General features: G+C 47.6%; 1 protein-coding gene across 2 annotated transcripts in view; it reads right to left on the reverse strand.

Moving 5' to 3' along the window:
* The window catches only part of SEZ6L (seizure related 6 homolog like), a 1,547,572-nt gene that overhangs the window by 124,573 nt on the left and 1,396,134 nt on the right, over positions 1-26,865 (reverse strand). For both annotated transcript variants that reach the window (XM_069214699.1, XM_069214700.1), the window contains exon 12: positions 5,208-5,399. In XM_069214699.1, coding sequence (XP_069070800.1) covers positions 5,208-5,399 — 192 coding nt within the window. The remainder of the gene's footprint in view (positions 1-5,207; positions 5,400-26,865) is intronic.

Below are 26,865 nucleotides of genomic sequence, written 5' to 3' on the forward strand. Positions count from 1 at the left end.
CTCAGCGGATTCAAGATATTCAGGAATTGGTTCCAATGTTTCGAAATGGAGCGGTAGTTCCAGTCCTCAAGGTCCTTCGTCTGCTCGGTCTGTTCGCCTCCTGCATTCTGTTGGTCACGCATGCTCGCTGGCACATGAGGGCTCTTCAGTGGTGCCTCCGAAGGCAGTGGTCTCAACACAAGGGAGATTTAGAAGGTACTGTCAAGATCTCCAGAGATGCTGCTGTGGAATTGAAGTGGTGGATTGCGGGCAACAATCTTTCACAGGGAAAGCCGTTCGCGCAGTCGCCACCAGTGGCCACGGTCATAACGGATGCTTCCACCCTAGGATGGGGAGCTCATCTGGGGGATCTGGAGATCAAAGGGCTTTGGTCTCCAGAGGAACAGGTGTTTCATATCAATCTGTTGGAGTTACGGGCTGTACGTCTGGCTCTCAAGGCCTTCCTCCCATCCCTTCGTGGTCAGTCGGTACAGGTCCTGACGGACAATACTACCACGATGTGGTACATAAACAAACAGGGAGGAGTAGGGTCGTACCTTCTCTGCAGAGAAGCTCTTCGGCTATGGTCCTGGGCAAAGGACCATCAGATTTGCTTGGTGGCAAATCATCTGGCCGGGGTCTTGAATGTACGTGCGGACAGTCTCAGTCGCCAATTCTCGGCAGACCACGAGTGGCGTCTCCATCCAGATCAGGTCTGTCTAATCTTCCAGATATGGGGGTTTCCTCGGATAGATCTGTTTGCCACTCTAGAGAACGCGCATTGCCCGTTATTCTGCAGCCTCCAGTATCCGATGCAGGGAGCGTTGGGGGACGCGTTTCAGATAACCTGGTGCGACCAGTTGCTTTACGCGTTTCCCCCCATACCCTTGATTCCTCGAGTGTTGAGGAAAATTCGCCAAGACCGGGCCCAAGTCATCTTAATAGCTCCGGATTGGCCAAGGAGGGTATGGTACTCCGACCTTCTCCAACTCTCACTGTGCCCTCTGCTCCGTCTCCCTCTCAGGGCAGATCTCCTCTCGCAGTCGCAGGGGCAGGTTTTACACCCCAACCTCCAGAGTCTGCACCTACATGCTTGGAGATTGAACGGGGCAACCTGAGTTCCTTCTCTCTCCTGCCTGATGTAGTGGATGTTATCTTAGCGGCCAGGCGACACTCCACTAAATCTATCTACGCTAATAGGTGGTCTAAATTTGTTATGTGGTGTGGAGAGAGACAGATTGATCCCTTACATGCTCATCTGTCACATGTTTTGTCTTTTGCACTGTCTCTAGCGCAGAAAGGTTGTGCAGTGGCTACCATTAAGGGTTATTTGTCGGCCTTGTCAGCCTTCATTTGTCTTCCAGACCAACCATCGTTATTTAAATCCCCTATTGTTCTCAGATTCTTGAAAGGTCTTCTGAATCAATATCCTCCAAAACCATTCGTTATGCCTCAATGGGATTTGTCCTTGGTCCTGACTTTCCTTATGGGGTCCCCTTTTGAGCCTATGCATTCTTGCCCCTTAAGGTATTTGGTTATTAAAACAGTATTCCTGGTAGCTATAACATCTGCAAGGAGAGTGAGTGAGTTGCAGGCCTTATCGGTTAAACCCCCTTATATAACGTTTTATGGGGATAAGGTGGTGTTGAGGACCAAGGCTGCTTTCCTTCCGAAGGTTGTTTCACCCTTCCATTTGGCTCAGACAATCACTTTGTCCACGTTTTATCCTCCGCCTCATCCTTCAAAGGAGGAAGAAAGACTACATCGCCTGGACCCAAAAAGGGCGTTGAGCTTCTATATCGACAGAATGAAGGATATCAGGCTGGAGGATCAGCTGTTTGTCGGATACGTGGGCAAGAGGAGAGGAAAGGCAGTCCACAAGAGAACACTCTCCAGGTGGGTTGTTCTTTGCATTAAAATCTGTTACTCTTTGGCAAAGAATGATCCGCCTGAGGGCATTAGAGCTCACTCCACCAGAGCTAAGTCGGCCTCTTCGGCCTTGGCCAGGGGTGTTCCTGTGGTCGACATCTGCAAGGCCGCAACTTGGTCGTCCCTTCACACTTTTGTGAAACATTACTGTTTGGACTCTGAGGTCAGAAGGGACGGTCATTTTGCACGGTCAGTGCTGCAGGATTTCTTGGTTTGACCATTTAGGCACCCACCGCCGGGCGTGGTACTGCTTTGGGACTCTATTCATTAGGTGAGGAATCCACAGGTAGTTGTATCCATCAGAAGAACGAGTTACTTACCTTCGGTAACGATTTTTCTGGTGGATACATTAGCTACCTGTGGATTCCTCACGGTCCCACCCGCCTCCCCGTTGCCTTTTTGGTCTCTCCAAGCAATCCTTGAGTGTGCTCCTTTTGGTCTTCAAAGTTGCAATACATTTTGCATATATGATATTTGTATATATGTGTATATTTATATATAAATCTATATATATTGTGTATATACATGATTCGTATGTATAAATATATTTATTTGTTTAAAAAAAAAAAAAAAAAAAAGAAGGTTATATTAAATCTACAGCTATTTTATTGCAATGTTGTGTGATTTACAATATTAAGAGATGTTACTTTGCTCTTTCATTACATTGGGTTATTATTATTCTCATGCACGTAAAAAATGTTGGTACTGTCATCGGCACGTCGGCGAGGACCTCTTATTGCCTGTATGACGTCAGACGGCGTCGCGTGGGCTAGAGTGACGTCCTCGTCGACGTGCAGAGACTAGTAAGAAGATTTCCGTCGAATGCTGGTGCCATGGGAGTATTCATTAGGTGAGGAATCCACAGGTAGCTAATGTATCCACCAGAAAAATCGTTACCGAAGGTAAGTAACTCGTTCTTTTAGCCCGTGGGGGGGAGCAGGGGAGCAGTTCCCTCTGGGACACAAGCGCCAGAGCTAAGTGGTCAGAGTGTCCCTACCCAGGCCCCTTTTAATTTTTTTTAAGTTTTCTTCTGGGACTCAGCTGAAGCTGAATCCCAACTTCCTTGTTGAAGTGTTGCCAGCCAATGAGATCTCTGCATGAGATTTGGATGAGTCACATACCCTTTGCGTCAATATATTTATAAACGCATTTGAATTTTCTTTCATATCTCAAAAACTACAGAATGGATTTACACCTAATGTCAAAAAGGGCACTTTCTGGCCCATGATTTACCTTTCTGTCAAATTTGGTGTAATTCTGCTTAGTCATTCTGGCTCTATCACTGTTCAAAATCCCCATGGAAAATAACACTGGAAATGCTTCTTTTTTTACCCCGCCTTTTTCTTGGCCCCCCTTGACAGATCACCCCAAAACTTTCCATAAAGCAGCTGAGATGACTGTCAAATTTCTTTGGAAAATATTGCGAAGATTCGTTAAGATATAGGCATGTAAACAACTGCTTTTTCTACAGAAACTAGGTCCTAACCATAACTACCTAGTGGCGTCCGCTATTAGGTATTATATATATCTGTAAAATATTATATTTTTTATTTAAAAAGATGGGAGATGTAGTGTCTTGTGAGCTAGCTATGACATGACCCTTTTGTTCCAGATGGACTCCGTAGAACTGTGATGTAAGTGTTAGGGTGCGGTGAATAGTTTTATGTTTAGATTGTTGAGTTCGTGCTTGCACGCAGAGGAATAAAGACGTGTAGGCCCAAGCTCCATGTGTGGAGCAATTATTTACGAGTACTGAGGCTGGGGAGGAGGCTACAGAGCTGACCTTCTGATATGTATTCACTGATGGGCTTCAGGTCAAAACTTTTTGACAGTCGAGCCTCAGTAGGTAACTTTGCAATTCTGAAAAGTGTAAATGAGATGTGGAAGTGTTGATTTTAGAGATGGTAGCCCTCTCAATTTATGGCGGGGCTTCCAAGCCACTAAAACATAAGTAAGGTCAATTGCTTGCTTTCATTCATCCAGGCATGTTTCAATTGTAAAACCCCTATGATCTGATTTGGTGATTATGCCTTACCTAGGAGCCCCACTTTCACATGCTCTTCTTGTGTACTTCATATGAGACTAGGAATACCATTCTCGCAGGCAGAGCGCTGTCCTTGTATCCTCGGAGAGGAGTAATACTTCTTCCCTTGTGCAGTCTGGCTAGCCACCCACCCAAATTCGTGGAAACACTACAGTCCAAAACCAACTAATTCGAAATATAAAGCCTATGTAATGCAACAGTGTAAAAACAACATTTTTTCCCAAACTGTAACCATACTACTTTTGATTTCAGTTAAATACAGAATTGATTTGAAGACCAAGGCAGTAGTCTTCTAGGTGGAATGCATTAATGAAACTTTCCTGTACAAATATGCTGTAGCTAATTTTCATGTGACTATGAAACATGCAAAGCGTGAGAGTCAGCACCCTCCCTGTTGGTTTGAGACCTTTTCCTTGTAATGCATTCCTTACAATTAGCAAATCCTATCAAGTGGAATATAATGAACCAATACTTCTCAACTTCTTCTGATAGTGTTTTCAGCAGACGTTGGGTGCTAAAATAAGACTGAACAACCTCATTCCAAAGGTTAAAGGGCTTGAATTACAGTATGGTGGTTTTATTATATCCATCAGGCTGTCAGAAGACATTACGTCCGCCTTTCTGTCGGGCAGAATGGCGGACGTAACCATATTTATAGATCACCTCCAGCCCAACAGTGATCTCTGGACCTGCAAAGAAACTTAAGTCACAGTGGTTCCTCTGAAGCTTCCAAACGTTTGGTAAATGGCCTTTGTCAGGTTTGACAGCTGCTCTGCAAAAAATGTTGTTTAAAGAAAAAAAAACGAAAGTAGTTTTTAAAAGACAAATAACTAATAGCTCCCACAACCCGAGAGTGTTTTTTCCTATGTGTTAGGTTTATTATTTCAGTTATTCCATGGTCAACGCTAGTGACAGACAGAAAAAAGGTCCTCCATAAATAGGTCGTGTTGTTCAATGCTCTAACTCCGACAGGCCATAGGAGTAAGCTTTCTGTTGATGGAGCCAACAGGGGGACCGTTGACGGTCCACCTGACTTTAAAAATAGGGGGTGGAATAACAATTAGTGGACAGGCTACTCCGCCACCTTTGTGAAGGGAATTGTCCTACTGGCCAAAGTCTAAAACAGGCCTTAATTTTTTGATATTGCTTTACTAACCTAGCATACGTGTATACAGTTTTGCTATTTTCTTCGATTATTATAAAGCAGGCGTGAGACAGTACTGTTAAACATGAGAGGCAAGAACAACTAACTTACAAACACAGTGGGGAATCCTTGATGTCCAGATCGGGGTACCAGTCTCTCTGCTGTAACAAGTGAGCAGGGAGCTTCCTTCTAGGACGAACCCTGGATTACATGTATACTGAATTGTAGTTCCTACGAGAAGTACTGGGTCGGATATCAACCGGGTGGAATGCTCCACTTCTCCTGGATCAGTGCAATACATAACTAGAAAACAAAAAGATTTTACTGTTATTTCACCTTGAAATTGAATAAAATATATAAAAAGAATAAAAAAGATTATAGGGCAGGATAAAAGCACAATGTATGTACGATTGGTTTCAAGACCACAAAACCTTTCATGTGTTGGTATATGAGAACTGCATTTGATGCATATTTCATGTAACTACTCCATCCTGCAGAGCAACTGCAATCATGATGCCTACTGCATGCATAAGTACCGATGGGATCCAATCACAACTAATCTGTAGCTCTGTACGTTTTATCAATTGATTGACAGAGACTTTTGATTTCCTGGGAAATACAACAACCCTTAATGCATTTCGATGCCTCCTAGAGATGGGTAGTATGGTTGTTTTTTCTAAAGTCTCATAACCATTATAACGTTTTTTTTTGCTTTTACTGCATTCCCTGTTTAGACAGGTTTACTTTTCTAGGAATTATGCTGTTTTCTGAAACTCACTCTGTCATGATTTGGCAAACGATTGCGGAGAGGTTAAAGCATATAGGGTACCCAATCAATATGTGTGGCTTCAGAGGAGCAAACATACAAAAAAATCAGTCTGCAGTACACAGGTTTTCTCTATGTTAGTGGACAAGCTAAGCTTAAGCAAAGGGATTCAGTTTTCGAAGGCTGTACATTCGTCCCCACCCACCCCGCTAAGAGAAATATATAAGAAATAATTTATTTAGTATCTAGATTGTGTACGTTTACATATTTTTTTTACTTCTAAATATCCATCTAACAGAAGAACTTTATATATATATGTGAACTGGCACAGACAGACAGTGACATATAGTCTGAATTGCACTTTATATAGTATTGCACACTTGAAGACATGCAAATACCAGCCTTTCCATCCTTTTCTTTGGGTACAACTCCCCTGCCTTCTCTTAAGTATCACCTCTGCACCAACTCCAAATACACCCTAAATCCTAACATCCAGCCCAGCACACAGTGCATTTCCATCACTCCCCCCCCCCCCCGTAACCGCTCGTCATTCTGGCAATGCAGCCATCCTTTCCCTTGCCATCCTCCTGACAAGTGCCAGCCCTCAACCTCCCCTCACTATCATCGCGCACTCTGTCTCAACTTCTTGCTGCACTGTATTGTGCTGCTGTACATCGGTTTATAAGTTACACCCATGCTTCCACACATGGCACAGTAAATTCTCTCACTTGGCGTGATGCACTAAACAATACGTTATGGAGTGTATAATGATGCAGCGAGGCATGCACTTTCTTTTAATAATATGCATATCAGCTATGACCTTTTTTGTATATTGCACTGAGACCCGTAGGCACTCGGGCTCCCTATTTGATTTGGGTGTTGCTGAAGGGGTCCAAGTGTGTAGTGTCCTGCTGGACACGTTCTAGTGTTCCACCAGCCACTCAGCTGAGGGCTGGCTTTACACTCACACCCCACACCCATCCAACACAGGCATCACCAGTCAGGTGACCCTGACAATAAAAAGGGCCGGGCATACGTGCCCGAGGCCAGTTCCACGAAGCCCAACTAAGTGTCCTTGTCACCATCATTTCAGTAGTATGAGGGCCTAGGGCCCCAACACTACAAAGTGGAATGTAGAGACTTTCACAGTAGTGCAGGTGCCCTCCACCCAAAGATTGGTCACCCATGTGTTTCATAACTACTCATATGATCTTGAAGGTACTACAAACTATGAATTTATGGTAAAGACTGAAAAAAGACTTACAAACTTCAATCATTTGGTCACGATTCATTGTACAATGGACATCTGACAGTTGAGCTCAAGACCAGCACTTTAGTTTACATAGACGCTTCCCCAAAGCAATTTAGGGATGAATTTCATCAGTGTTGAGATGAATCATTTGTTGAAAGAAGACAGTCTGTGGATTTTGAGGAATGCTGTCAGAATAAAGTTGTGGTTACATAAGGATAACAATTGCTGGTAAAAGTACCAAGGTAACAAAAGCCCACAGGCTGTCTCGGAGTAGTTCACACATGATAATTGCCTGTCGGTTTAAGAATATGCAACTGCTGGCAAGTAGCACTTTAAAAGAATGCCCAATTTTTGAGAGGCCTTGGTAGCTGACAATGCAGGATGATGAACTCTGTCCTAGTCTAAAAATGCCTTTCTTTCTTTGATTCATTCTTTTGTTCTTTATTTTTCTCCACTCATCAATATTTCGTTTTTCTTCTTTCCTTTCTTCTCCTCCTTTTTTCTTGTTTTCTTTTTTTTCCATCTTCTTCCTTTCTCTCCATATTGTTCCTTCTGTTTTCCTCCTATCCCTTTTTTGCTACACTACTTTTACATTTATTTCTGTCTTGCAGTCATTCTCTGTTTAATTCTGTTTAATAATCTTTTTTCTAATCTTTATTTCTCTTTAGCTGCCTTTCTTTGCTTTAGCATTTCTCATTTCTCCTCTGCTTCTCTCATTTTCCCTCCTTTTTTAACCGTTTCTGCTTGTTCTTTAATTTTTTTTATTCTGCTCCTTTCATTCATTCTTTTTATATCTCTGTTTTTCCTCTCCTTTCTTGTATTCTTTGTCGAATTCTATCATCTTTCTTTCTCTCCTTCTCTCAGTCTCTTGTCTTTTGTTCTGTCATTATTGTTTTTCCAATTACTTTTTCTTTCCTTCCTTACTTTCACCTTTCTCCGAAGTTTCTAGCTCACTCTATAATTTTTTTTCTTTCATCCTGCCTCCCTCTATCTCCACACCTTTCTTTCTCATCTTCATTCTCTACTTCTTTCTCTTGCTTATTCAGCTTTGCCTTCTTTCTCTGGGCCTTACTCTTTTTGATTCTCCCTGTTTCTTCTTTCTATATCTTGCTGTAATATTTCTATATATTTTCTTACTTTTTCTTTCTTCCTCTTTTCTCCTTTTCTCAGTTTCTCTCCAATTTTTCTATTTTCATGTTTCCCCTCTTTTTCAGTTTCTGTGGTGTCTTCCTGTACTTCTTTTACTCTTTCTTTTACTTTCTCTTGCTTTCTATTCCCTCTTCTTGTTTCTGTCTCGCTCTTCCTTCTTTTGATACTTTAAAACTTTTCTTTCATTCATTCTTCCTCTACTTTTGTTTATTCCTTTCATGGTTTATAGGAAAATGGGTTATTATCATACCACTGAAGTGAATAACAAAAAAATCTACTGCCAATTGGTAGTATTTCTGTAAATTATAGGTAGGGCAAATGTTTTATGCCAGACAATATATATGAAAATAATATTCGGACAACCAAAAATGATTGCAGCTCAATGGGTCACTGATCTTGCAACAACTACCTTATCAGAGTTTAACTTATTCGAGATATATAACGGAAATCAAAAACATGTACTGGAGTCTTTACAATACACTTAAATAATGGATTTCCAGTGACTTCTATGGTAGTAGGGACCATCTAAACAAAGGATTTTAGGGTCTGCAAACTATCTAAATTGTAAATCAAGGGTAACACCATCTTTGTAATGTACTAAATAAATATAGCAGTTCAGAAAACATTTTCTGCATCAAAAAATGTGTTTAGTAATGGATACTGAATCCGTAGTTTGAAGGGTGGATTTTGAGGGCCTCATCCAAATACTGATTTGATATGCACTGTGTCAATGTTTTACAACTGAAATCCGGCTGCAAAACATTGACAAATTATTAACTTCTGAGTAGGGATGGCAACCCACTTGCATGGGTGAAGGTGCCCCTTTTAGAGCCTTTCCCCTCTGTGAATGTTAAAAACATGTTTGTTGGAGAGTACGCAATGTTTTCAGGGACCACTGTCAACATTCAAACAAAATATTTATAAAAGTTTACTGAAATCCGGTAACAAAACAGGAAAAATGACAGACTTCAATGTTGGGGTGGTAAGGAATTGGCAAAGAAAAGTTGGCTACTGACTGCAATCGAACTTAAAAAAAAAACCAAAAAAACATTTTTGAAACTCAGCCACATTTCCTTTTTGGAAAATTTACCATATTTTTTAAATTGTTTACTCTATCTGAAAAAGTAATCACAGATGTGAGGGTATGCTGACTGTAGTAGACCACCCTCTATGTGGTGGCCTTCATTTGGAGCAAGCAGCAATTTGTTGCCTTCCTCATTGATGTTCATGAAGTAGATGATTATGACATACTTCAAATAGGAATTTTCAGAACCAATCTATTAGTACAGAGGTGTGTTTTGACAATTATTTACTGGTTGTGAAAATACTAGTCACAAGTTATAGCTAGTTTTTGAGACCAATAAATAGGGCATCTACCCCTTACATTTGAAACTGTTAGTTATATGAAACAGTTAATGTAACAAGAATAATATTACTAGATTTGTGTTGTTAATACTTAATTGGGATGTTAATTGTCAAATCATAAATGTGTCATGAAATGTAATAGTGTAAATTTGTAAAGTGACATGCATGGACAAATACAGTGCTTATATGAGAAAATAATGGATAATTTTATTTTCATAGATAATTTCTCATCTTTTGTGAATTTCAAAACTTTGTCACACTAAGTAAAGGGGCACATTAAACTAGCTGCATTGTCAAAGCTTCAAGTAGCCACGACACAGACTAAGGGCCCTACTATGAGTTTGGCGGTCACATAAACTGACAGACTTGCAGTGGCAGTCAGAACTCCACGGCTGCGGCTGTCAGAGCGTCACGTTACAACCCTGGCGGTCGGACCACCAAAAGACTGCCATTTCTACCAGGATCTTTGATCCCGATTGGAAGAAGGTGGCCATGGTTGTAATCAGCCACGACGGTGCTGAAGTTAGCACCGCCGTACTGATTACAACCATGTTCTGCGCCAGCCTTTTCATGGCAGTTTAACCGTATGTTTATCCATATGGAGCCGAGTCCAATGCCACTGCACTTTTTTCATTAAGCTTACAGGTGGAAACCTTAGTTTCTGCTGATCAGCAGAGTGGAAAACTCATAATGGGGCCGGTGGGGTCTCCTCTTGAGTTTGGCGGTCGGGTTTTTACAACCGCCAAACTCGTAATCAGCCCCTAAGACATATTGAATGATTAAAGAAGTCATATGTTTTAGCCAATGAGCTCCACAGAAATGCTTTATTCATAGCAACCAGTCAAAGATGAAAATACAAAATCCAACAATAAAACAAGATAGAATTTTGTATTGTCAATTTTACATGAATTTATTCTTAAGATTGCATGGAATGAGAATGAAGGAAAAACAAATGTAACTGTTTTGACCATTAACAACACAGAAATATATGAAAATAATATGTGTAAAATTGATAAATGAAGGATGCTATCTGTGAAAAATAGTCTTAGGGCTTGATTTTAAATTAGACAGATGGGATGACCCGTCCGCCGGACTTCCGATGGGGAGGCTGCTGCCATATTCGCTACCTCCCCACTGGGCCCATTACAGCTTTCCCCCTGGACTGACAAGTGGAAACCAAGGTTTCTGCCCGAGTCAAATGGGAAAGTGGCGGCAGCATTGTCACCGGCTCAAAATTAAGCCGATGACAATGCTGACGCCCGCAGGGGGCACCAGCACCCTCGCAATGCTCACTGTCTGCACAACAGTATCTTTTAAAAAGTTAGACTTTGTTTTCCTGAACTTCCAGTAGACTAATTAGCATGAGCTTACTAGCAGCTGACCCGTTAGTGCTTCTGCTAAATGAGATGTGAAAACTGTTTGCAAAACATAAACAATGGTTTAGGTCTTTTCACAGAAAAACCTGGGAGTGAGGTAGGTGACTCCTATCAGCTCAGGAAGGACAGCTGGCAAGAGTCCAAGAACATTGGCTTAAAAGGGGCCAGGATGAGGCATTCCCATTGATAGTTAAGTGTAAAAGGAGACATAGGAAAGAGAAACCTGTGTTCACTGGGCCATTTGTAGCTAGTTTGGCTCTATACCAGGGGGAGTGGAGCTAATCCCAAAGCCAGTTTGGTATTATTGTGGGGGAGGGGCTGCTCATTTCTGTAAACACACCCCTAGGTGGCACATCTGAAGCCTCCAAAGGCACAAGGGACCTAATATTTTGGATTTGCCTCGGAACAGTGAAGTGTGGGATAGTTTGCTGTAAGACAAACTGGATGTGCTGCAAAAGTAGTAAGGGTTTCCACTGGGAACTTTTTTCTCATTTGGTTAGGGAGTGTCTCGGAGACACCCCAGCCAATTGACAAGTGAAACTTACAAAGGTGGAACCTCACCCAAAGCTCATCAGAACACTTTCTGGACCTGAGGAAGAACAGAAGAAGGCTAGACCTCCTGTCTGTGACCTCTGTGAAGACTTGCAAAACAAGAGGGGGCTGGATGTCCGTGCCACTACCTGCTCTGTTCCTTGCTCCTAGGGGATGGGGGGGTTGATGGTTGGCAGGACTGGGCACCTCCGCAGAGGGTCGCCCCCCCGGGCTGCACATAGAGGATTGAGTAGTGGGGCCCCAACAGGAACTGGGGACCTCTGGGGAGGTCTAAGGCACTGCCACAATCGCCAGGCAATGGGGGGCCCAGAAGGGGTGGGGGGACGTCAGTCAAGGTTGCTACCCAGCCCAGGATCCACAATCAACAAAAAAGAATCCAAAGGGGGGATGACGGGGGAGCCTACTGGCTTAGGTCCTCGCTATCAGTTTCGGGAGATCCGCTTTCCAGTCCTCCAGCAAGCAGGAGGCTCATGGGTGGAATCTTGTTGCCGCCGCACTGCTACGGCTTCTGGCCTGTCCTCTCCTGGGCCCCAGCGGTGATCCTACGATAACAGGAGCTGGCTTGTGCCCTGGGGTACTCTTCCCAGCGCCTCACAACTGGCGTACCAGGGGGAGCACGCTTGCCTCTATCCTCACACTGCCGTGCCCCAGGGGTCCCCAGTACAGCGCGTTTCGGACACGCTTCATCCGCCCACTTTGCCCGAGTCATGCCGGTGATCTCCTTTGGTGGACACAGAGACCACTCTAATGGACAAAGCAACTCCAGTGAAGCGCTCCTCCCACACTACTGCAAGAAAGCCATTCCATGAGTCCTTTGTGCTCCCTGGTAGAAGCCAGGCAGCAGGGAAACACAAAGAAGGGCAGTCCAAATGAGTCCTTTGCGCCGCCCAGTAGCCTCTCTGGCAGTGGTTTCGTCCCAGTTCCAAAAGTGCTCAAAAATGGGGAAAAATCCCCTGTACTTATACTCAGTTTTTCAAACACATTTTCAATGAGAAGGAGAGGAGGTTTCAACCAGTAACAACTGGTTCTAGGAGTGTCCCCTTTCTCTTCCAGCACAGGCTCCAGATCTCATTTGGGGGTAAACGAGCCCTTTGTGTGAGGACAGGGCACAGCCTTTACAGATGAAAGTGTGCCCCACCTCCCCTTCTCTCATCCCAGGGAAACCATTCAAAATGTAGATGCATCTCTGTGACACCTCCACCCTCCCTGTGTTCAGGCTGTCTGAAAAGTATGCACAAAGCCCAGCTTTCACTCTGCCCAGACGTGGACTGGAGTCAAGCTGCAAAACACCACAGTAATAAGCACAGAGAAATGCTCACTTTCTAGAAGTGGCGTTTCTATAATGATAATAAAAAATCCGCCTACACCAGTAAGCAGCATTTCTCACTACCATTACAACCATACCAAACATGCCTATGCTACCCCTCGTAAATCAGACAATACCCCCTAGACATAGGGCTGGGCATTTCTATTGAAATCCTATGAGAAGGCAGCACTCAGCAGTGAGAAACCAAATAGGCTGTTTGTCACTAACAGGACAGGCCACGCTACTAGGCACATGACTTACTTCTACATACATAGCACCCTGCCCATAGGGCTAGCTAGGGACTACCTTAGGGTGACTTACATGTAGTAAAAAGGGGAGTTCTGGGCCTGGCAAGTAAATTTGGATGGCAGGTACCTGTGGCAGTAAACTGCACACACAGGCCCTGTGCTAGCAGGCCTGAGACAGGTTTGAAAGTCTAATTCTGTGGGTGACTCAATCTGCCCTGCTGGCCCACTGGTAGCATTTAATTTACAGACCCTGGGTATAGGGATACCACTGTAGAAGGGGCTTTCAGGTAAATTAAATGTGCCAATCAGGTGTGAGCCAATCATACCAAGGTTACGAGGGAGAGCACATGCACTTTAGCGCTGATTAGCATTGACAAAGTGACCAGAGTCATAACGTCAGCAAAAAAGGGTCAAAAATATTAGGAAGGAGTAGGCAAAAAGTTTGAGGAATGACCCTGTAGAAAGGGCCAGGTTCATCAGGACTAAACATGTGTTAGCTGCTAAAAGGTTGGAACAAGTTTTTTGTTTTCAATCAAAATAAAAATATAAATAATACTGCACAACTTATACTTGGACTTATGGATTTTCAGGACAAGGACAAAATGAATTTGACTGGCCCTCCAATTTTTTATATCTTGAATTTTATTTTGTCTAAAAAGAAAATATTTGGATTGTGAAATTGAACACTTTTGAAAGAGGATTTAACAGAGACTGTGAAATGCAAGTCTACCTAAAAGGTTAAAGTTCCCCACCATTTGGTCTGTGACTCCAGTTCTCATTCGTTTAGATTTTACCATTTGAGTAAGATCTGTGACAAGTATATTATATCTCAATGTACACTAGCCATATCATCTTTATTTCAATATTTTTCATATTCATGGTGATCACTGAGGAGTATATTACATGTCTGCTATGCTATATGTGTTTTTGTATTGTGCTATTCACCTGTGAGAGTATTTAGCTGCTCTCTAGCAGGTGTGTGAGGCTGTCCCTTGGGGCTTACTCGAAAAACGAGGTCTTCAACTTATTGCAAAAGTCAAGAAGAGAGAAGACAGCTCTGATGTGCTGTGGGAGGTCAACCACGCTTTAGGGGCGAGGTAGGAGAAGGGCACTTGTGTTCGTGTGTAGTGTGTGCTAGTGAGAGATTGGCAGAGCAGAGGTGTCTGGAAGGTTGGTGGAAGTGAATGCAGCTACTCAAGTAGGCTGGGCCAGTGTTTTGGAGAGCTTTGTAGGTATGAGTTAAGAGTTTAAACTGTGCAGGGTTGTGTATCTGTAGCCAGTGGAGTTCCCTGTGGTATGATGTGATGTTGGCTCAGCATGGCTGGTTGAGAACTAGTCTGGCTGCTGCATTTTGGAAGGTCAGCAGTCTTTTTGAGATATGGTTGGTAATCCCTGCATACAGGGTGTTTCGTTAGCCTAGTACCTTGGATGCCTGCTTCGTGAAGTTGTTAGGATGGAGTGAGAGATGGTGTCAAAAGCTGCTGAAAGGTCTAGAAAGATAAGAGCTGCAGTTCCCTCCTGCTGATGATCATCCGGATGTCATCCATTGCAGCTATCAGTGTGGTTTTCGTGGTTGGTTCTGAATCCTGATTGTGTAGTGTCAAGAAGCTGGTGTTTGGTGAGGTGGTCATAGAGGTGCTTGTTCATGGCTATTTCTAGGACTTTGGCTAGGTAGGGAACGAGAAGGAGGAATATTGAGTTTGGTCTGGTCAGCCAGAGGTTTCGTTAGATGGCATTGACAGCTGTGTGTTTACATGGTTCCATGGATCTAGGAAGGTGGCTGTACTGATAAAGGTGTTGGGAATAGGGGTGAGGGACTGCTCCTTTGTCTAAAGAGTGCTGGGGCAGGGGCGTGCCAGGGCTCTGGAGTGAGCTTATGCCGTCCTTGATCTTTCCTAAGTTGAGGACTTTATCCAGGAAACCTTATTTGCTTTTGCTTTTATCTCTCTACTGAAGTCTTAAGTAGAATAGATTGTGGGAGATTACAAATAGAAAGATATAGATGAAGTTCCGTAGGAGTTATGCTTTTTTAACATTGACTGATAGCTGAAAATGTAACTATGCAATAGTTTGAGTAAAATGAGACAACCAATCAAGTTGAAATTCATACCCTTTCATCTGTGTTATACACTTTAGATAATGGCTTATATTTACTATTAGGATGGTGTTAATGAGTGTCCTTATCTTTTTAAGTGAGAATCAGAAATGAGCACTATCTCTGCTTTCATCAATTTGTGAATCAAAATAGCAACGTAATAAAACTGTTTCTTTGAGGTGAGTACAGATTTAAAATTAAACTCAACTAACTTTTTGGGATGATGAGAAATTGTAAAATTTCATAATATGGAAGATAAGAAGTTCTTATTCTTTTAAAATTTGGTACCACAATAATATGACGATCTGGCTTTACAGGTGAATTTGCCACCTACTCTCTAAATATGAAGTAACATTATGATATTAACATTGATTTAAGGAAGCTTTAAGATGTATTGTTAATAATAAATATTTACTTTGTGATAATTTTTACAATGCATATTTTTTCATTCATGTTCATTTTATAGAATACTATTAAGTATGGCTTTTTTTATTTTTAACATGTTGACTGTATAGGACTTAGGGGTATTTGCAGTAAAAACCTTGAAGAGGCGATTCTCTATAGCAAAGCACATTTCAGCTGTGACACTGCATAGAAAGATATGAGAGATGAATATTTATTGAATTTACAACAACAAATGGTAAAACAAACCTCAAGTTCTCATAACGAAACAATGTTTAACCATTTGCAGTTCTACCCTACAACCCATACTATGGTTGAGTGAAAAAGATAACCCGATTTTTCTTTCGGAGTGCAAACGCCTACAATTTCTAAACGTTCCTGTACGGCTTCCAGCAGTGACGATTTTCTGACTATGACCAAGAATGCTGTCTGTGACTTAAGAATTGTTTCCAAACTAAGGCCCTCATTAAGACATTGGCGGTAAGTGCCGCTTACCGTCATGCTGACTGCCGCCAACATACCGCGACCATGGGCGTATACCGCTACGGGTATTATGACCCACACTTAGAAATCCACCACTATACAGACATACACACACAAGTCCGCCACACCAAAGGTCAGGGATAAGCTGGCGGTACTAAAACCTACACCGTTACACCAACAGCAATACGCCCACAGCATCATGACCCACGAATCACTGCGGCGGTCATTCAACTGTTGTAAACCATTGGCGGTACAGACCACTGCGCTCAAAATACACACACACATACAAAACAACACCACATTGGACAATTCATAATACACACACCTGACACACATACACACACCACACCCACACACCCACACACCCACACCACTGTAAAACACACACACACACTACCCACAACCCTTTACGACCCAAAGACTTTGGCAAGTGAGAGAGAGACAAGCCAGGAGCACCCACTGAATCTGAGCCACAAAACACCATCACCCATACACCATCCACGCTCCTCACAGCACACACCCCAACACATCACCCCACACACCCTCACACACACCACTCACACTACACCCATGGCACCACAAAGACACCCCAGGTTCTCGGAGGAGGAGCTAAGGGTCATGGTGGAGGAAATCATCCGGGTAGAGCCACAGCTCTTTGGATCACAGGTGAAGCAGACGTCCACTGCTGGGAAGATGGAGCTATGGCGGAGAGTCGTGGACAGGGTCAATGCCCTGGGACAGCACCCCAGAACAAGGGATGACATCAGGAAGAGGTGGAACGATCTACGGGGGAAGGTGCGTTCAGTGGTTGCAAGACACCAGAAAGCTGTACAGAGGACTGGCAGTGGACCCCCATCTCCTCCCCCACAGCTAACAACATGGGAGGAGCAAGTCTTGGCGATCATGCATCCTGGGGGCCTGGTAGGAGTAGGAAGAGGACTGGACTCTGGTAAGTCTAAGTCGAATCTTTACTACTATATCCCCCACCCTACCTGCATGCCATCACAAACACCTACCCTTACCCTCACCCCCATCACCCCACCACTTCACATATACCACACCATCACAGCCCACCAATCCCAATACCAAGCCCTGCATGCAACACCAATGCATGGATCCCCATCACAGACCTGCATGGACCCCCATCACAGACCTGCATGGACACCCATCACCACAGAATGCACACAAGTGACAATCACTTAGTCAACCAAATCACAACTCACACAACCCAAAGCTGCCTTGGTAATAACAACCATAGAGGGAAACATACCCATGCACAAGATGGCACATGCAGAAACAATATCACTGCATTTACATCCCCACAGGACCCCCACTCAACGTCACCGGAGAGGAGGTGCCAGCCACATCCAGTCCCTACCCAGAAGAGGCCCACAGTGATGACAGCAGCTCTGTACGCCTGGATCACGATGACCAACCTGGTCCACTAGGGACCTCTGGACAGTCGGTTACCCAGGCACATTCCCAACCCACCACAGAGCCTCCCCCCCTCAGGAAACACCACCACAGCACCCACCCAGCGGGCCCATCCCTCTGTCCTCAGGACACATCAATCAGTTGTGTGTCCACCACTACAGGGGCCCAGGCAACCCCACAAACACAGGACGATCAGGGGTCAGTGGCAGTGGGCACACGGTTCAGGTGACAGAGGCACAGGACAACAGGGAAGCTGGGAGGACTGCTGTGCGACAGGGGGAGGACAGGCCCAGGGAACCGACTCTCCACTAGGCACTCACCAACATCCTGGGACCATACCACCATTCCCAGGAGACCATGGGCCAGATCCTGGCCAAGCTGCAGGAGACCCAGCCTTCCACCTCCACTGACGCTAATGGACAGGAGGCCCCGCCACAGGAACAACAGGCCACCAGCACCCCTGCAGAAGGAGAACCACCCCGCAAACGGTCCCTGCGATCCAGGCAGAAGCCAGAGAACATTGCCACAACTCCTGCCAGGAAATAAGACTCCCCTGAAAGACACCCTTGTGTCCCACTCTGTCACCCTGTCCACCCTGAACTAGCATTGCTTCACTTCCTATGCCCCCTTGGACAATGCACCTGTGATCCAAATAGACTGAACTCTATCCTGGACTTTCCTCCATCATCAAACCAGCCCATTGCACATCCCCATTTACTTTTCAGCACTGAAATAAACACCCTTGGAACTATTAAAAGTGTGAAGTCTGTCAATTGTTTGAATTAGTTTAATAAGCTGTAAACATTGCAAGTCAAATGTACTTTAATGTTTACATAGGTATGACCTGTAGTGGGCAGCAGTAAACACACCAGGAGCCAGAGTGGGGCACAGATATCTGAAAATAGAGATGCCAAAGGGTACAGTAATTGGCCATAGAAATAGGGAAATAAGGCTGCCATGGTCAAAGTGCATCACAAAACTGCAATGGAAGGTGAAGTTACAGTGTCTAACCTGTGTGTCACTGGAAGTACTGTTGAATTAGTGTAGTTCTGTTGTCCACATCCTCTTCCTCTGCTTCCTCTTTGTCGCTGTCAACAGGCTCCACCGCTGCCACACGACAAACCCCCGGCTCATCCTCCTGCAGAAAAGGCACCTGGCGTCTCAAAGCAAGGTAGTGCAACATGCAACATGCAACATGCAACGATGATCTGGCACACCTTCTTGGGTGAGTAGTACAGGGATCCACCTGTCAGATGGAGGCACCAGAATTTGGCCTTCAGGAGGCCAGAGGTGCGCTCAATGATCCTTCATGTTCACTCATGTGCCTCATTGTAACAATCCTCTGCCCTTGTCCTGGTATTCCTCACTGGGGTCAGTAGCCATGAGAGGTTAGAGTAACCAGACTCACCTGTAAATATCGAGGGTTACCTGTTAGCCACACACTCACCCTTAGGGACAAACCCACACCCATATACCTACATCAACTGGGTGGGGACCATGGGCTCACCTATTAGACACACCCGGTGCCTCTGGAGTTGAGACATCACATATGGGATGCTGCTATTCCTCAAGATAAAGGCATCATGCACAGAGCCAGGATACTTTGCATTGACATGGGAGATGTACTGGTCCGCCAAACACCCCATCTGCACATTCAGAGAGTGAAAGCTTTTTCTTTTTCTCAACACCTGTTCATTTCTCCGGGGAGGGGACAAATGCATTATGTGTACCATCAATGGCACCAATGATGTTGGGGATATGTCCCAGTGCATAGAAGTCAGCCTTCACTGTGGCCAAATCCTCCACCTGGGAGAAAACGATGTAGCTGCGCATGTGTTTCATCAGGGCAGACAACACTCTGGTCAGCACATTTGAGAACATATGCTGTGACATCCCTAATGCCATGGCCACTGTTGCTTGGAAGGAATCACTTGCCAGGAAATGGAGCTCTGACAGGACCTGCACTAGAGGGGGGATACCTGCTGGGTGGTGGATAGCTGAAATCAGGTCTGGCTCCAATTGGGCACACAGTTCTTGGATTGTGTCCCTATCAAGTCTGTAGGTTAGGACAATGCGCCCGTCCTCCATTGCCACCAGGTCCACTAGGTGTCTGTACACGGGGGATGTCTACATCTCCTATTCATCCTCAGTGGTTGAACTCTAGGGTGAAAAACGGTGAGCAGAAGGTCATATTCAAACATATACTAAGATTAATATGCTATTTTAGCTTTACAGAAACTGTATGTGAACTCATAAGTCAGTTGATGTGCCAATGTCTGCTGTGAAGCAGTTAGGTGCCATGGCCTGTGCCCCCCTGAAATGGTGGCTGTCTGACCTGTAAGGAGGGACAAGTGGAAATGAGGTAATTCCGCTGGCGTTGTGCGCCATTGCGGTCGTCAGTCAATGACCGCTGTGCAACACTGCGTTGGTTACCACTGGGGCCTAACGGTTCCAGGAGCCAATGACGATGTACGCCAGTGGTGACGGTATGCACCACCACAGACGTGACCGCCATTTTCTATCTGTTCACTCACTTGCTAGCTGACCTTCAACAGGAGAGGACCTACACTGCAAGTGCTGCTGTGACCTGTGTCTGGAAGCGACAATGGCTCGAGTGTCTGGGGAAAGGGCCCCTGCCTTCACTTCGGAGGAGGTGGAGAGACTGGTGGATGGGGTCCTACCCCAGTACCTTTTACTTTATGGTCATCCAGACAAACAGGTGAGTACACTGTGAGCATGATGTGTGGGGCATGAATTTATGGAGTGCTGTGTGTGTAAGCCTCTTGTAGGGGCGGGGTCTGAGGGGTCCTGACCAGAGTGCTCCATGTATAGTGGTCAATGTATGTGTGTAAGGGGATATGGTGGGCCATGAGTATAACAGTCCGGACGGTATGTCTAATACCTTTTCTGCTGTATTTTGTCTGCAGGTCAGCGCCCATCAGAAAAAGGGTATTTGGCGTGCAATCGCCAATGAGGTGCGGACCCTGGGGGTCTTTGACAGGCGGAGCACCCACTGCCGCAAACGGTGGGAGGACCTGCGCTGCTGGGCAGGGAAGACGGCGGAGGCCCAGCTGGGTCTGACCTCCCAGCGAGGAAGGGGTGCCCGTCGTACCCTGACCCCCCTGATGTTCTGCATCCTGGTGGTGGCCTATCCGGAGTTGGATGGGCACTTGAAGGCATCACAGCAGCCACAAGGGGGTGAGTACAGATTCAGAATCATGACTTTGCGCGCGTTAAGGTATTCCCTGGGTGGGGGATGTCGACTGTGGGTGCCCCTAGGCCAGGGCGAACATGACAGGGTAGGTTCAATGATGGGCAAGCTCAGATGCACTCCAACCCCAATAATGTTAGTGGGCATCTACTACTGGGCAGAGTCCTGTGGGTTTCAGGTGTGTAGCTAATGGCATTAGGCATTGTACCCCATGGCCTGCGACTAGCATTGTAACAGGTAGTGCATGGCCTAGTGCATAGGGCTGATCCCTGTGAGCTGTGTATGCCAATGGTAGTGTTGTTGCTGGCATTGACCAAGTGTATCCTCTGTCTCTTCCCCCTTTTTGTTTTGTCACTCTGTCCTTGTGTGTATTAGCATCATCTGGCGGAGGAGCAGAGGAACCGGCGACGGAGGCAGCTGCATCCCACATGGGCCGGGAGGCCGAAACCACCGGCGGTTAGGGCACCAGTGGGACGGAGGGTGAGGGGAGCACCACAACAGAGACAGGAGGGGAAAGTACCAACAGCGACACCACCTCCGATGGAAGCTCCCTGGCGGTGGCGGACACCTCTGTACCCACCTCAACTACAGGTACAGCCGCCACCCCGTACCAGCACCGCCCTCCCAGCAGCCCCTCAGCGAGGTTCCCGTGCCCGCTCACCCAGGACGGTGGGCATCTCCTTCGCCCCAGGCACCTCAGGCCCTGCCCCATTCAGCCCTGCTGCCTTCAGTGAGGAGGCTATTGACCTCCTGAGATGCCTCTCTGTTGGGCAGTCAACCATACTGAATGCCATCCAGGGTCTAGCAGGACATTTGCAACAAACAAATGCATACCTGGAGGGCATTCACTCTGGCGTGGTGGCCCAACAGAGAGCATTTCAGGCTCTGGCCAACTCCCTGATGGCAGCCATTGTCCCTTTTTCCAGCCTTCCCCCTCCAACTTCCTCTACCCAGTCTCAATCCCCTCAACCCCAGCATATCCCAAGCACACCTTCAAACAAGCATTCACCCAAATAAACACACAGAAGTGGCTCAGGCAAACACAAGCATCATCCTTCATCTCACAGGCATTCACACAAGCACCATCCAGATGCAGACACACCAACATCCACTGCCACCACCGTGTCCCTCTCCTTCTCCTCGTCCATCTCCCTCCCAGTAGCATCTCCACTCACACCTGCATGCACTACATCCTCATCCACTACCTCCATCACCATCTCGCCTATCTCTACATGCCCCTCACTGGCAGTCACCACCCCCACATCCATGCACACGTCCCCTGTGTCCTCTCCCACTGTGTTCGTGACCCCTCCTCGCAAAGTACACAAACGCAAGCACACAGACACCCAACAGCGATCCACCTCACAACAGCATCTAGCCCATGCACCTTCACCCAAACACAGCAGACTGACACCTCCTACAACCACTCCCTCTTCCTCCACTCCCAAACTTTCACCCCTTTGACGCTCTAGTGTCCCTAAGAAGCTCTTCCTCGCTACCTTTTATTTATTCCCCAGAACCCAGCCCAGCACCTCAGCCACCCAGTCCACAGCCACTGTGGTTTCTGCAGCTACTGCATGTGTGAGAGGCTCCAAGGAGGCACCCGTCAGCCCAACCAGTGTGCCAGCAACACCTGCCAAGGCCAAGAAGGGCTCAACACCTAGCAAGGGCAAGAAGGGGACACCAGCCAGCAAGGGGAAGGAGGCACCGCCAGCCAGCAAGGGGAAGAAGGCACCACCAGCCAGACAGGGCAGGAAAGGAACACCAGTTGGCAGAAGCAAGGAGGCACCACCATCTGCCAGGGGCAGGAAGTGGCCCACAACACCAGCCATGGCACTGCAGCCGTCCGAGTCTGCAGGGGAAGTGCGGGTGCCTCCCCCACCACTGCCAACACCACCACCTGCACTGCGGCCAGCACCGCCACCTGCCCCGCTGCCAGCAGCACCACTGCCAGCAGCAGCAGCACCAGTGGGCAGCCGTCCAAGGCTGCAGGGGAAGGGCTGGAGCCTCCCCCCACCACTGCCAGCACCGCCACCTGCACCACGCCCAGCACCACCACCTGCACTACGGCCAGCACTGCCACCTGCCCCGCCGCCAGCAGCACCACTGCTAGCAGCCCCAATGGACAGCCGTCCGAGGCTGCAGGGCAAGGGCTGGAGCCTACCCCCACCACTGACAGCACCGCCACCTGCACCACAACTGACATCCACTGAGCAGCCATCACCGCCGGCATGCTGTGTGTAGTCGTGACTACATGGGCTGCAGTGCGTCCTGGCCCCTGCAACACCTGTAGGTGTGACACCCAGATGAGAGACTGTGACCTTGCACCATCCAGGATGAAGCACACTGGGCACAAAGCATCCCTCCAGAACCAATGGAAGAAGGCATCCACTCACCCTCTCCTTGGCAGGACGAAGCACACTGGGCACAAAGCCCCCTCCAGAACCAGTGGAAGAAGGCATCCACTCCAGAGTCTGTGGCCTTGCACTCCCCAGGACCAAGCAGTGGGCAAACCACCAACTTGAGACTTGAGAGACTGTGGCTTTGCACTCCCCAGAACCAAGCAGTGGGCAAACCACCCCCTTGAGAGACTGTGGGCATCTGCCAAGGGCAGGACGGGGCACACAACACCAGCCATGGCACTGCAGCTGTCCGAGGCTGCAGGGGAAGGGCTGGTGCCTCCCCCCACCACTGCCAGCACCGCCACCTGCACTGTGGCCAGCACCGCCACCTACCCAGCTGCCAGCAGCAGCAGCCCCAGCGGGCAGCTGTCCGAGGCTGCAGGGGAAGGGCTGGAGCCTCCCCCCACCACTGCCAGCACCACCACCTGCACCTCGCCCAGCACCACCACCTGCACCACGGCCAGCGCTGCCCCGCCGCCAGCAGCACCACTGCCAGCAGCAGCAGCCCCAGTGGACAGCCGTCCGAGGCTGCAGAGGAAGGTCTGGAGCCTACCCCCACCACTGACAGCACCGACACCTGCACTGCAACTGACATCCACTGAGCAGCCGTCACCGCTGGCATGTTTTGTGTAATCATGACTACATGGGCTGCAGTGCGTCCTGGCCCCTGCAACACCTGTAGGTGTGACACCCAGGTGAGAAACTGTGACCTTGCACCATCCAGGATGAAGCACACTGGGCACAAAGCCCCCTGCAGAACCAGTGGAAGAAGTCATCGACTCACCCCCTCCTTGGCAGGAGGAAGCACACTGGGCACAAAGCCCCTTCCATAACCAGTGGAAGAAGGCATCCACTCACCCCCTCCTTGGCAGGATGAAGCACACTGGGAACAAAGCCCCCTCCAGAACCAGTGGAAGAAGGTATCCACTCACCCCCTCCATGGCAGAATGAAGGACACTGGGCACAAAGCCCTTCCAGAACCAGTGGAAGAAGGCATCCACTCACCCCCTCCTTGGCCGGATGAAGCGCACTAGGCACAAAGCCCCTTCCAGAACCAGTGGAAGAAGGCATCCACTCACCCCCTCCTTGGCAGGATGAAGCACACTGGGCACAAAGCCCACTCCAGAACCAGTGGAAGAAGGCATCCACTCACCCCCTCCATGGCAGGATGAAGCACACTGGGCACAAAGCCACCTCCAGAACCAGTGGAGAAGCCATCCACTCCAGAGTCTGTGGCCTTGCACTCCCCAGGACCAAGCGGTGGCCAAACCACCCACTTGAGAGACTGTGGCTTTGCACTCCCCAGAACCAAGCAGTGGGCAAACCACCCACTTGAGAGACTGTGGGCATCTGCCAAGGGCAGGACGGGGCACACAACACCAGCCATGGCACTGCAGCTGACCGAGGCTGCAGGGGAAGGGCTGGTGCCTGCCCCCACCACTGCCAGCACCGCCACTGCACTGTGGCCAGCACCGCCACCTACCCAGCTGCCAGCAGCAGCAGCCCCAGCGGGCAGCTGTCCGAGGCTGCAGGGGAAGGGCTAGAGCCTCCCCCCACCACTGCCAGCACCACCACCTGCACCTCGCCCAGCACCGCCACCTGCACCACGGCCAGCACTGCCACCTGCCCCGCCGCCAACAGCACCACTGCCAGCAGCAGCAGTCCCAGTGGACAGCCGTCCGAGGCTGCAGAGGAAGGTCTGGAGCCTACCCCCACCACTGACAGCACCGACACCTGCACTGCAACGGACATCCACTGAGCAGCCGTCACCGCTGGCATGTTGTGTGTAATCGTGACTGCATGGGCTGCAGTGCGTCCTGGCCCCTGCAACACCTGTAGGTGTGACACCCAGGTGAGAGACTGTGACCCTGCACCATCCAGGATGAAGCACACGGGGCACAAAGCCCCCTCCAGAACCAGTGGAAGAAGTCATCCACTCACCCCCTCCTTGGCAGGATGAAGCACACTGGGCACAAAGCCCCTTCCATAACCAGTGGAAGAAGGTATCCACTCACCCCCTCCATGGCAGAATGAAGCACACTGGGCACAAAGCCCCTTCCAGAACCAGTGGAAGAAGGCATCCACTCACCCCCTCCTTGGCAGGATGAAGCACACTGGACACAAAGCCCCTTCCAGAACCAGTGGAAGAAGGCATACACTCACACCCTCCATGGCAGGGTGAAGCACACTGGGCACAAAGCCCCCTCCAGAACCAGTGGAGATGCCGTCCACTCCAGAGACTGTGGCCTTGCACTCCCCAGGAACAAGCAGTCGGCAAACCACCCACTTGAGAGACTGTGGCTTTGCACTCCCCAGGACCAAGCAGTGGGCAAACTACCCACTTGAGAGACTGTGGCCTTGCACTCCCCAGGACCAAGCAGTGGGCATGGAGCCCCCTCCAGGCCAGTGGCGTTGTACCATCTTCCGGCTGAGGTGCACTCCATTCCCTGCCCCCCCCGAGGTGCCTGTGTTTTTTTGACCTGATGCCCCTGCATTGTTCTCTCCGTATTGAGACAGGAGTCAAGTGTGGCCTTGGCCTATGTGTTATGGCCCCGTAGGCCACAGACATTTTGGAGTGGGCATTGTACCTCCTTTTGTATATATTGTACATACTGTTTTTTTATTTAAGTACGTATTTATCTACAATTGTACTATTACACTCATTTCAATCAATTCCTTTTGTCCTTGCGTTATTCCTGAGGGTTACGGGGTGTATATGTAAATTTGTTGCATCTGTTTCTGTGTATGGTGTTGGGGGGGATGGTGGGGGTGGGGGTGTTGCGTGTAGAGTGTGTGTATCACTCTCTTTTTCCTCCCCCCCTCCCTTGTGTGCTAGGTGCAGTACTCACTGTGGTCGTCTTCGCCGGCGTTCGTGTTCCTGGTGTATGAGGAGGTACACCAGCATTTGAAAAATGTTCAGTTAGGGCTCCATGACGTTGTGGTTCTTCCTTGAGTGTCGAGAGGTGAGTTGTTTCCCTTCAGAGTACTGATTCTGCTGTGCTTCTGATGGCGTTGGTACTGCCCCAGAAAAGCTGGCGGATAGGCCTGTTGTAATGCTGTGGGCAGTACATTGTCTTCCGCCTGGCTGTAGGGGGTTACTGCTGCTGTGTTTGTTGCTACCGCCGTGGCGGTCGGAGTGTTAAAGTGGCTGTCGGTGTTGGCAGTTTCCTCTGTGGTCATGATTCAATTGTTTTTACCGCCGGCCTGTTGGCGGTATTACTGCTGCTTTATCACCAACCGCCAGGGTTGTAATGAGGGCCTGAGACAACCGTATTCCACATTTTAGCCTACAGAAACAAATGTGGCACAATCCAGCAACAAAGGAGGCCTAGGACTGGCCTGTCCACTGGAATAATTATGCCAAGAAGCACTGACAGTCAATACCAATCTTAAAGGTTTTATTTATATTTCAACCCTACGATGTCACAAAGTTTCGACCAATCATAGTAAATCAGTCACACAGAGTTTGTCACAAGGTATATTGTGCGTTATATTAGTAATAGTGAACTTGAATGCAAATGATGAAATACTATACTGAATGTCGGTTCAGATAAGTATGGAAATTACCATCATTCCTGTTGGACCTGGATTACCAAGCTAGTGGAGACATGGCATCCAGCCTCCCCAAGTGTTCACACACAGGTACATGTGTCACACGTTATTTTCTGAGAACCCTTTACCCCAATTGTCAACTGCATTGTGTTAGACTTTTCATCCTTGGTGTAGTC

The sequence above is a fragment of the Pleurodeles waltl genome, chromosome 11 (genome assembly GCF_031143425.1).
Source record: "Pleurodeles waltl isolate 20211129_DDA chromosome 11, aPleWal1.hap1.20221129, whole genome shotgun sequence".
Lineage (NCBI taxonomy): Eukaryota > Metazoa > Chordata > Amphibia > Caudata > Salamandridae > Pleurodeles > Pleurodeles waltl.